This window comes from Sinocyclocheilus rhinocerous, unplaced genomic scaffold (assembly GCF_001515625.1).
Source record: "Sinocyclocheilus rhinocerous isolate Xijiao unplaced genomic scaffold, SAMN03320098_v1.1 scaffold422, whole genome shotgun sequence".
NCBI lineage: Eukaryota > Metazoa > Chordata > Actinopteri > Cypriniformes > Cyprinidae > Sinocyclocheilus > Sinocyclocheilus rhinocerous.
The window spans coordinates 240,765-253,688 of record NW_015639767.1 but is presented as its reverse complement, the minus strand read 5'-3'; the positions used below and the strand labels follow the sequence as shown (position 1 = coordinate 253,688).

At 35.3% G+C, this 12,924-nt stretch overlaps 1 protein-coding gene across 1 annotated transcript in view; it reads left to right on the top strand.

Moving 5' to 3' along the window:
* Nucleotides 1-12,530, top strand: part of LOC107751672 (DENN domain-containing protein 3-like) — a 31,056-nt gene extending 18,526 nt beyond the window's left edge. The window contains exons 17-24 of the mRNA XM_016567411.1: nucleotides 1,943-2,072; nucleotides 2,749-2,856; nucleotides 6,636-6,775; nucleotides 7,275-7,435; nucleotides 8,223-8,362; nucleotides 9,724-9,842; nucleotides 11,155-11,292; nucleotides 11,373-12,530. Coding sequence (XP_016422897.1) covers nucleotides 1,943-2,072; nucleotides 2,749-2,856; nucleotides 6,636-6,775; nucleotides 7,275-7,435; nucleotides 8,223-8,362; nucleotides 9,724-9,842; nucleotides 11,155-11,292; nucleotides 11,373-11,576 — 1,140 coding nt within the window. The 3' untranslated portion in view covers nucleotides 11,577-12,530. The remainder of the gene's footprint in view (nucleotides 1-1,942; nucleotides 2,073-2,748; nucleotides 2,857-6,635; nucleotides 6,776-7,274; nucleotides 7,436-8,222; nucleotides 8,363-9,723; nucleotides 9,843-11,154; nucleotides 11,293-11,372) is intronic.
* The last annotated feature ends 394 nt before the right edge of the window (nucleotides 12,531-12,924 follow it).

Sequence of the window (12,924 nt, the reverse complement as noted above, 5' to 3'; positions counted from 1 at the left end):
TGAAAATAGTCCCCAGCACACTCCCTGTGCAAGCAGGTGGTCACGTTGGTTATGTTGACGGAAGTTAGCCTATTTTCAGGCGCTGCGAAATATCATTTTCTGTCGGACTTAGTACACGATGTAACTACAGAAGAGTCAAGTTGTAAATAGGAAAAATATCGAAACTGTTTGGTCATTTTTGAGCGAGATGCTAACGGTCTAATCAGATTCAATGATCTATGCTAAGCTGCAGCTAAAAGTGCTACCGCCAGACCCGGAGATCGGCTGAATGTGATCGGTAAAACTCAACTGTTTAACTCTAGGGGAGTTGGAAAATGAGCCTATTTTCAAAAATAGTGGCGTGTTCCTTTAACCACACATTCTCTGGTGTCAGTTAATGGTCACATGACATGCCAATAAACAAATATAATACTTTTTTAGTAAGTGTTTTTGGATTGTTTTTAATTTAAAACTATTTATTTACAGTGTAGGACTGCACAATTTGGTCTATAAATTATAGGCCTATTATGAGGGGTGCACATAAGTGGTACGCAGGTGCGCATGCACGACCAAATTAAGAAGTGAGCTGTGTAAATAAGTTCAGACCGCTCATTTGCATACCGACATGGTTGACAGCTGTTTTAGACCGATAAACTGTAATACTGTATAAGAGTTCTACTGATGAACATTTCATAAAAACATAAATATATTACTATTGTAATAGCACAATTTATTAAAAAAATGAATATTTATATCTTATAAAAATATATCTTATTAGTAATTTTATTTTACACTATGTAAGTTTCAGTACTAGCATGTCTTTAAATCTTCACTTTCAAACGTTTAAACCCTCAAAAAATTATAGTAAAAATGATAAATTATAGGCCTATTATGATTATTTTGTCGTATTGCTATTTGAACTGCGATGATGAACGTTTCATGTCATAAGAAAACATCTCGTATTGCTGCAGCTGAAATTTTTTTTTATTTGGATTCGTTATTGCTTGTAAACTGTTCTTTGTTGTTATTATTATATATATATTTAACTCTAATTATAAAGAAATTAAGACAGGATAAGTGTTAATCAAATTTTATTTTCAATTACGATTTTGGCTTTTAAAAGCTTTGAAAACAAAATAATCAAGATAAAAGCATATAGTAGGTTTTTTATTTTCTTAGTAAGTTGTGGAAGTGTACTTAACGTCGCTGTCTTTATCTAATTTATTTTTATTTATTATTTTTACATTATTTAAAGTTATGTATATTTATAGACTACTGACTACCAAAAGATTTAAATATATTAATTTAACATAATAATTATAGAAATATATTATTGTAATAATAGAATTGTATTTAAAATAAATAAAAATTATTTGATAAGTATATTAATAATACAATTATTTTACACTGTAATTTACAATACTAATATGTTTAAATTCTTCACTTTCAATTTTAAAAAAGCATCATATGACCCCTTTAAACCTTTGGCAAAAAAAGCCGGCATTGAGTAAGTCTGTGTTTAGTTGACAGCAGGTTTATTATAAATGCTTCTTGTTACAAATTGAAAGTCCTGAAAACTTATGCACCAAAATCATGTGAATGTGAAAAAGCTGTCCTAACGGACGTTGCATTCCTAAACCTACATTATAAGTGACATGCAGAGATGGAGTTTGTGTGGAGCAGCATTTACTGTGAACCGAGACACTGAAAGCACCAGAACAGAGTGTAAAAGAACACAGTGTTGTCGTTTTTACTGAATGCAGCAGGTTTCGATGTGAGGCGTCAGAGTTTAGCGCAGTACTGTGGGGTTTAGTTTCGGGTGGAGTTGCTCTCACTCTCTCAAATTGCTGCTCCTCAGACATGAAACGTGGTGACATTAATAGCTCTTGTCCTGAGGGTCGGGAGTGTCTCTCCTGCGCTGTAGACACCCGTGTGAATGTGTGCTGTGATCTGTGTCCTACAGGACCCTCAGTTCATGGAGCAGGCCTTGACTAACGCTCTGCTGATGGACGCTGTGGTCGGCAGCCTGCAGTCACAGAAAGCCATCTTCGCAGCTACCAAACTGGCCTACTTTGACAAGAAGAAGCTTGAGGGTGTGTATCACTCAATAAGTGCTGTTCTGAAGAACCACATTTACTCCAGATTTCTTACTGTGGCTTTTTAGTTAATGGCTGAACGTGCATAATTACTGTAAGTTATGCACGTATGCACACACACACACTGATTACACTGTGTGTGTGTGTATGTGTGTGTGTGTGTGTGTATATTAGTGCTGTCACTCAATTAAAAAAAAGTAATTAATTGCTCGTTTTTTGGTAATTAATCAAGATTGTTATACAATTATAATTATCTATAGAATTTATCTAAAAAATCTTATTTTTATATAATTTTTTAATTAATTATTTTCATAATATTTTAATGTGTGTATATACATACATTTTACTTATTTTATTTATCAAAATGTTTGTTTTATTTGTTTTTCAATTATATTTAAAGGAAATGCACATTTTAAAAAGAGGGTTTCTTAAGTTCAATAAATGCATGATGCTTTCAGAGAAAATGACTAATTATGTAACGAGTAAATGTAATGTAATCATTGTGATCTCAATATTTACCAGAATACTCCTGATTTTGATTATTTGCGATAAATGAGCAGTCTGAAGGCATTAGTTGGACCTAAAAGCAGCAAGCTACAAAAACTGCAGAGTATACATAATAAATTACCGTTTTAGTATTTAGTGACTGTATTTGTCTCTGGGTTTATTGTAGTGCCCATGATGGTCCCTAAAACTACATCTGAGACCCTGAAACACAAGATCAACCCGTCTCTGGACCAGACGGCTCCTCAGGCGGTGGATGTCCTGCTCTACACACCTGGTAAGTCTGCTGAATGCCTTTTGTGTTTAGCAGAATAAAGAAAGGAACGCAGTGTTCAGTATTTATCTGTTTAAAAAAGACAAAGAGCAAAGCCAAACACATGTTTGTTTCATATCAAAGTGGCTTTCGCGTTCAAGTTTCTCCCACCCAGATCAACCAGTTTCACCTGGTGTTTCCACAGACGTGTCACTGGTGTTGTGCAGATGGGTAGTATGTTACTCCAGTGACCTGTTCACATGTTTCTGTGCGATCCTGCAAGCATGGAGAAGAACAGGTTTACCAATCAGATTGGCAGAAACCGCCCAGGGCTGAGTTTCCATCCTCACTTATTTTCTTTCCAGTGTATGATTACGACATATTTGCCCTCACTCATTCAGGACGGACTCGTGACTTGTGCATTAATGTCATTATGATTTCCTCTGAGTGACGTACTGTAAGTGAACTGGGTGAAACACAAACCTTTGTTTAAGGATCTGAAGCACTTCATTCTTTACCGTGTTTGTTAAAGGCGTAACGAAGCTAAACAAGCACAACTCCAGGTCAGGTTATGGGGTTCTTTGATTTCAGGGTGCTTTCAGAGACTAGATTGCTGAGATCAGATAGAGCTGTTTATGCCATAAACATCTGGAATCTTTTTCTGATTCCAATTAAACTCCAAGAATTCTCATCTGAAGACAGATTTTCTTTTTTTCCTTTTTTTTTTTTTTGTTGCATTTAAAATGGTTTTATTATTTGGGTTTTTGTAGGGATATATACATTTTTTATATATATAGTATATTATTATTTAGATTTTCTGAAGAATGCATTTTAAAACCAAGCAAGTTTCATCCAATGCAATATCTGCCTATTCCATTGTTTCTGTTGTAATTATAACAAAACTGAATATTTTTAAACCTTTTTATTGATGTATTGAATTAATCAACCATGGATTCATCATGTGTTTGGAACTTTTTACCGATTCAGATCTGATGAGCTCCAAGAGTTCATTGTTTTAAAAGCATCTTATATAATTGTATTAATTTTGCATTAATGCATAGTTAATGTACTTTATTCCAGAACTGTATGTTCTTCAATAAAGACAGTAGTTATTGAGACAAAATAAAAATAAATGTTTAGTTTGCATATTGATAGCATTTTAATTCTTTCATTAGAATTTAATTAATTCGATTTATTTAATATATGAATATTATATATTCTTTAATGTAAATATTCATTAGAAGCACTGTGCTAGGGTATTGCTGCTAGATGGTTGCTAGGTTGTTCTGGATAGTTGCTAGGTGATTTCTTACTGTGTCATGTAAAATACATCCTGCAGCCTCAAATGTTTGTGATATTCTGGCTCAATAAAAAGCCACTCAGTGCATTTAAGCTGTGGAATAATATCACTCAGTGTGAATTTAGACCAGGGCCACGGTATGATCGGCATAGTCTTGTGAGCTTTTGATTTGTTCGGTTTCACTGCTGTCAGCCATTGATCAAGGACTTGTCATATGACTCTGATAAGAATCACAAATCAGTTTTCAGTCTTTCTGTTGCGGAACATAAAAACACCGTCCTGCTCCTGTTGGTTCAGCTGAACGCAATAGCAAAAGTCACATGCTTTCTTTCCACGTCTGAGGAGTGACGTACTGTAAAAGATCTCCTAAAACCTGCCAAGAACATTTACAGGTCATATTCCACCACAAAATCATGAGAAAGAAATAAGGAAATATATCTTGCATAAAGAAAGCTTGTTTGTAGGAGCATTAGGATTTTTTACTTTATGAAAATTATGCATATTTTCCCCCAGAACTGTCATTACTGTAATACAAAATATATTATTATTCATTTTGTGAAGCATTTATACATAATGTGGTACTGCCTTTAATTCATGCTCATTTAAATGAAAAAAAAATCATTGATTATATTACATTAATAAGAATGAGGGGGACAAATGTGGTTATTAGTTATTATGAGAATAACGCCATAATACCAAAAAAAATATTGATCCTTCATTTTATTTATACAAAGCATATTTTTATTATATAACCTGTTTGGTAACTTTATAATACCATTTATAATAAATCATTAACAAACATTATATAATGTTTAACAGGTCATTAGTTAATATATAGTCACATAGCTAGAAACATGAGATAATGTGATTGTTAATGTTTACTAATAAACTTATTAAACCGTTCCTAATGATTAACAGATCCTTATTTCATGTAAATGAATATGGTTATAAATGCCATTAAACTTTTAATTCATATGATCATGCACTAAATCTACAAATGATTTTAACAGATGATATACAATGATTTAAAGCTGTTGCTAATGCACAACATTTTTGCTGCTGTTGAGGGGTGATACGGGTAAGGTTAGGGACAGGTTTGGTGGAATGGGTAGGTTTACGGGTTAGTTAAGAGGTCAGGGGTCAATTTGAGGGAACACGGTTCAAACTGTTTATATTACATTGTTTTGATAAATGAAGTAGTATTTTCTTGAAAACTGATTTGTTTTCTCCTGTTGATGTATGAAGGAATATCCTGTTCAGTAATGATATATACAGTAGTATACTAATATAAGCGTTGAGGTGATAAAAACAAGATTTGCACGCAGATTACAATGTGCGGGATGTCTTTAGCAAGCATTTAGCTAAACCTAACTAAGCACCCATTACACAAACAGCAGCTAGAAGTCCAGTGCACATAAAGATACTGAACGATTAGTAAACGTTTATAAACATTTACAAATAATGAATAGTTTCCACTTTAGATTGGGTACTGCTAAAACATGAACAAATAATTAAGAAATTTGTAACACTCCAAAGAGAAAGGAAAACTTGAAATCGCATCATATGACCCCTTTAAGATTTGAAAATACGCAACAAACGCAGGCCAAATATATGACCTTTACAGACTGTGATTATAAAATAATGAATATGTCAACATTAATAGTTTGTGAAGTGCTTAAAATGCATTTGTAAATGTACAAAAAGATCATAAGGTAATATGTGAACTGAAGTTTAATGGCATTCAAAAGTACATTAACAAATAAGCTTTCAATCGTTGTGTAATTTCTGAATATAATTAAAAAATTGCTTGTTCGTTTGAATTGAAAGTTCAATGACATTTGTAAGCATTAACTAATGATCCATTAAGCATTATATAATGTTTGTTAATGGTTTATTAATGAAGCTTTTAATCACTGAAAGCCATCTGTTAAAATAATTTGAAGATTTAAAAAAAAAAGTCCATGATCGTATGAATTGAAAGTTTAATGACATTTGTAAGCTTTTCAATTTACATTAAAGAATGAACTGTTCATTTAAGTTTATTAGTAAACATTAACATGCATGCACATTATATCATATTTCTAACTATGTGACTATATATTAACTAATGATCCGTTCAGCATTATATAATGTCTGTTAATGATTTATTAATGAAAGTTATTATAAAGTGTTACCAATAAAAAATAAATAAATACTGCTACTACTAATAAAAATAAATAAATAAATAAACATAGAGGGGATAAACAACAGCTCACCTAAGAGAAAGAACAGAAGAACAGAAGATCTAGTCGTGTTTTTTGTCAGATTGACCTTATTGTGTCGCAGGATGTTATTATTTAGCACAGATGTAGGTCTCACTCAGTGTATGTAGACACGCATCCTCCCTCAGCTTGTGTAAGTTTTCTGGTAAGGGGTCTGTGACACAGCAGGGAGGATTTTACCACCGGTTAGAAGGAAACTGAATCGTTATGAAAGCCAGAGACATCGCTTGTGTGTTTTTTAGGGCAGCTGGGCGTTTCGGAGCTGGACGGCGGTGGAAACCCAAAGCTGTGGTGCGCTTTGAGCGATGGGAAGGTGCTGGTGTTCGACGCGGCCAGCTGGTCCATGCAGCACAACTCTGTTCAAGTGGGAAAGTCCCGTCTGGTGAGGAACCCTCTCTAGATAGATGAAATGACCTGCGTTTCCTTGCCTCACACTTATCACCGCCTTATCAGACATGAGAGGCTGATTATTAGACAACAACAGCAATATGTTAAAAGACAATGCTCGATAAATAAAATAAATACTTAAAATAAAAGCATCCAAGTAATATAGTTCATTAGTATAAAGACTGCAAACAATTTGCTGCATCTAAAAGCATTAAGATTTTTGACTTTGTGACAATTAAGCAAATTTTCCCCACAACATTAAAATGCAATAATAATACAAAAAATACTCCTGTACATAAGCAAAATGTTGTTTGTGCATTACCCCGCATGCTACATCTATGACAATTTTTCTCCTTGTTTTTTTGGTGTTGTTTTTTTTTGACTCCACCACTTTACTGTGATGCATATAGTCATGGAAACTATTAGTGCACTTATAGTAGTGCTGCCCCCTGCTGGTTACTGTATTAACACACACTTGTTTTCACTCCTGTCAGAATTGCATGCTGGCAGTGAACCAGCAGCAGCTGTGGATCGGCTCAAAGGATTCGTTCATTTACATCATAAACTCGCGGAGCGTTTCCTGCAATAAACAACTGACGGAGCATCGCGGCGAGGTCACGGGACTCGCCCTAGAGGAGAGAACTGACAAATTCAGGTAACGGAGACAAAAAAAGGACTGGCAATAAATGGAATAGTTCACCCAAAAATAAAAATATACTGCCCCTTAGGCCATCCAAGATGTAGATGAGTTTGTTTCTTCATCAGATTTGGAGAAATGTAGCACTGCATCTCTTACTCACCAATGGGTCCTCTGCAGTGAATGGGTGCCGTCAGAATGAGAGTCCAAACAGCTGATAAAAACATCACAATAATCCACAAGTAATCCACACCACTCCAGTCCCTCAGTGAACATCTGGAGAAGCCAAAAGCTGTGTGTTTATAAGAAACACATCCATCATAAGACGTTTTAACTTTCATCTCTTTTAGCAAAATTCCAGTCCGTAATCCATAATAACGCTTCCTCCAGTGAAAAAGTCCATCTCCTGTTGTTTCTCACATCAAAATGCACCCACATATTTGTTTAGAGCTATGCTTGATCTGTGCAGATTTCTCTCCTGATTCAGACGTGACTACTTTTTCACTGGAGAAAGCGTTATTATGGATATTTTAGCTGGAAGCAAAGTTAAAACGTCTTAATGATGGATTTCGTTTCTTACAAACACACAGCTTTTGGCTTCACAAGACATTAACTGATGGACTGGAGTGGTGTGGATTACTTGTGGATTATTGTGATGTTTTTATCAGCTGTTTGGACTCTCATTCTGACGGCACCCATTCACTGCAGAGGAGCCACTGGTGAGCAACTGATGTAATGCTGCATTTCTCAGAATCTAGACATCAATGCTAACTGATTAGAATTTTTGACCTGCTGTCTGTGACAGTCAGACGGTGGCGTACTCGTGCAGTGACGATTGCAGTGTGATCGTGTGGGACGTGTCCACGCTGCAGGTCAAACGACAGTTCAGAGTCTCCTGTGACAGACTGCAGTCCATCCAGATCCATAACGGCATGCTGTGGTGCTGTAAGTCTGCCTCTCGTACTACTACAACTCCAACAAATGCTCGTTTCTATTATATTAATGAATGAATTTACGGTTTTAACCAAAACAGTTTTGAAGGGCCTAAATCATTGACCGAAATGGTCACTTAATTAAACCAAGATTTTTTTAGTCTGTGATATTTTCAGTTGATTCGAGAACAAAACTTCACTAAACTTCATTTGTAGCATGGCTCTCATCTAATAATCGCATTAAACTTTGTGCTTTGTTACTTTTGAGATTTTGACTTTTAATCAGCTAGAATTTTGCTAAATATATGCACTATATTACATATTGATTATGATTTTACTTAACCTGTTGTCTTAATTATTTAATGTATGTTTGAATAAATCTGTCATGAAAACAAGTTTTATTACAGCCACATTTTAAATGTTTACATTTAAATAATGAATTGGAGTAGAAATATAATAATATCATTAAAAAGGTTTATTTAAAAACTGCCTGTGCAGTTCAAATGTTTATATGCAGTTCAGTTTTTATTTGAGTGTGGATTATAAAACAAATGAGATTAAGATTAAAGGGATAGTTCACCCAAAAATGAAAATTCTGTCATTAATTACTCACCCTCGTGTTGTTCGAAACCCGTAAGACCTTCGTTCATCTTCGGAACACAATTTAAGATATTATTGATGCATCCCCACAGCTCTCTGACCTTCCCATAGACAGCAAGGTAACTACCACGTTCAAGGTCCAGAAAAGTACCAAGATGATCGACAAAGTAGTCCGTGTGACATCAGTGGTTCAACTGTAAAGTTACGAAGCTACAAGAATACTTTTTTGCGCAAAGAAACCAAAATAACGACTTTATTCCACATTTTCGTCTCTACTGTGTCACTTGTGGCTAATGACGTCATCACGCCGGAACTGGGTCAGCGCCGGCGCCGCCACACGCTCGCGTCATGGTACTGTCGTGAACGCGCGTCCAAAGTGACGCAGTAGAGACGAAAATGTGGAATAAAGTCGTTATTTTTGGGGGGTTTTGCGCAAAAAAGTATTCTCGTAGCTTCGTAACTTTACAGTTGAACCACTGATGTCACACGGACTACTTTGTCGATCATCTTGGTACTTTTCTGGACCTTGAATGTGGTAGTTACCTTGCTGTCTATGGGAGGGTCAGAGAGCTCTCAGAATTCATCAAAAATATCTTAATTTGTGTTCCGAAGATGAACGAAGGTCTTACGGGTTTTGAACAACACGAGGGTGAGTAATTAATGACAGAATTTTCATTTTTGGGTGAACTAACCCTTTAATTATTTGATTAATGAATAAACTTTGGGTTTCAGCAAAATGAAAATAATTTCAGTACTGATTTTTTTGCATTAAAGGTGGGCGTGATTGTCTGCTGGAAGTGCGCAGGAACGGCACAGTTCATCGTAAGGTGTCTCTTCCAGATCACCTGCACAGTTCGCCGAGGGGCTTCAGCAGTTTCCTGCTCTTTAACGAGGTAAAAATCACCACTTTGCCATTTCCTCACGGCTAGCCTCTGTTTCACCGAGGCCGTGAGCTCGTCCGGTTCTCTGCGTGTCCATCCAGCTGGGCTTCAGCACTCATTAGCGCAGCGTCCAGAGCCGCTCTGAGGAAGCCGTTAATGAAGCACACGTGTGAGGCTGTTTTAATGGGTCTCTGGCCTCTCTGATGAGCTGTGAGGGGACCAGCTTTGATCATTTCCAAGAAAAGAGATTCTGAAGTTGCTGTGTGGTTGCTTGGTTCTTCTGGGTGGTTCCTAATAGGAGTGGAAAATTATTCAGATTTGATTTTTAATTATGATTTTAGGTAGTTTGTGGAAGTGCACTGCTACATGGATAATGCTATATATGTTGATCAAATTTTTAGTTTTTTACATTTTTAAACTGCTTTTATATTATTTATTTAAATTGTGTGCGTGTGTATATATGTAAATATATGTTTATTTATTTATTTAAACTACCATTCAAAAGTTTGGGGTCGGTCAAATTTTTAATGTTTTTGAAAAAAGTATTTTATGCTCACCGAGATGACATTTATTTGATCAAAAATACAGTAAAAACAGTAATATTATTAAATATTATTACAATTTAATATAACAGTTTTCTATGTGAATATCTGTTAAAATGTAATTTATTCCTGTGATCAAAGCTGAATTTTCAGCATCATTACTCCAGTCTTCAGTGTCACATGATCTTCAGAAATCATTCTAATATGCAATTCTGATATTTTTGTTGAAACTGTGATGCGTTTTATTTTCCACGATTTTTTGATTAATAGAAAGTTGAAAAAGAACAGCATTTATTTGAAATACATTTTCAATACATGTTACATTTTCAATGTCTTTACTGGCACTTTTGATCAAGTGAATGCATCCTTGCTGAATAAAAGTATGAATTTTTCAAAACAAATCTGACCACAAATTTTTAACGGAAGTGTATATTATTTATTTATTTTATTTATTTATCTACATTTTTAATATATATATATATATATATAGTGAAAAGAAATCCACAAATTTATTTTTTTTTTTCAATAAATGCATGATGTTTCCATATTCAACAAGTAATTATGTTACATACAGTAATTACGATCTCATTTTTATAATTATAATATTTGTGTTTTTTGCAAAAACTGAGCAGCCCTAGTTCCTTACTGCTCCAAGTAAATGAAAGTCTGTGATTTTTTTTTCACCTGTTTTTCAGTGCCCATCTCTCCCTTATAAAGTAATACTCATGTAAAGTATTATGAACCTGAGTGTTAATTGGCTTGTGATGGGAATGTGATTGCAGTCGGAGCAGCTGTGGGCGGGTTTGGCAGACGCAGGTGAGCTGTGTGTGTGGCACTGCAGAGACCTGAACAAGCCCTTCATCAGGATCCAGCTCAAAGACTGCGCCGGCGTCGTCTGCATGATCAAAGTCAAGAACCAGGTGAGACACCGCTCACGTTTATCTGTCGAAATGTGTAAGTAGAAGATAAAGATTGACATTACAGTCTCTCCCGCTCTCAGATCTGGGTGGGCTGCCACGGTCGCAGCGCCGAGGGGAAGACCCGCGGCAAGATCTACGTGGTGAGCAAGGATCGATACACGGTGGAGAAGGAGCTGATGGCACACGACGACAGCGTTCAGACTCTGTGCTCGGCTGAAGATCGATACATGCTCAGCGGAGCCGCGCGGGCCGACGGCAAAATCGGCATCTGGAAAGTTGAGTAGAAACCAGCCGGAACATGTGATCCGTTTCAGACTTTGCAAACCGATGTTATGGAACATTTATAGACAAGTGAAGCCTGTCTTCAAAAATAAGAGGAAAATACACCTGATACATGACCATAAATGCATAGATGCACAGTGTGAACGAAGAAACGCAGTGCATGCACACACTGCCAGATGAAAAACAGTGGACATTTACAGCCAAAACATGCACATTTTCACATTCATTTGATCATTTAAGTGTTCATTTGCTTGTTACATGAATATGAAATGTCAATATGGAAGGGAAGGACATTTTTACACTACATTTATTATGAATTCTTCAGTGTTATATCAGTATTTATGTACCTGGTTCTTGTCTGAATATGATTTATGACTGTTATTAAATGAGCTCACAGCAAACTAAGGGAGATAAATGTGTATTAGTGCTCAAACAACTCAAGTCTTGTTTTAAGATGTTTTAACTGGCCAGTTAGCTTCAGTTAGCACTCTAGTTTATGAAATACATGTATTTTATACATGTGAAAACACAAATTTGTTTGAATTTGTAAAGGGATAATTGTTTGATTATTCGATCATCTTTGAATAATGAACACCTGGTGGCATTTTAGAGATGTGAAAATGTACTTTACTCTCCAACACTACTTCTCTTCTCAGTGATAATAGTTTAGGATGCGTACCTTTTAAGTAAAAGAAGAACAATAAGCCTCATTGAAGAGTTAGAATTTTCAGTGCCATTGAACATAATGACGGACACTGTCTGCATGCATATGTTTCATATCAAGAACTTTTGTAGATACAGTTTATCATATTTGTATTTATCTATGCAAAATCCATTTTTAATGGCCATAATGGTTTTATATTGAAGCGTTTTACTTTTGCATTTGTTCATAAATGTCATTTTTGAAGACTGGGGTTTAGATAATCATTTTAGATTAAATTAACAAAGACTTGTGTATTATACTCATAAAATTCTCTGGACTTGTCTTTTGTAGTTTTTCTATGATCCACCACCGGAGGGCAGCAGAGTCATTCTCGTTCTCATAAAGTGTAATGATATTAATAAAAACAGTATTCTTCCACCAAACAATGTAGTTCCTCAGAAACAGTTGTGGTTCCAACAAAGTGGTTGCCGAGCAACACACAGAAGTAAACAAAGGTTAGTATGTTTGTAGAGTAATTTAGAACCAATCAGAATCAAGGACCGGAACTCTCCGTTTTATAATATTCAGTATAATATTTAGTTGCATATTTTGTCAAATGAAGCTGGTCTTCCAGAAAAATAGCATACTGTGCAGAGTATACATACTAGTAAGAGCAGTATGATAGTTTGCTGTTCATGACCTCTATG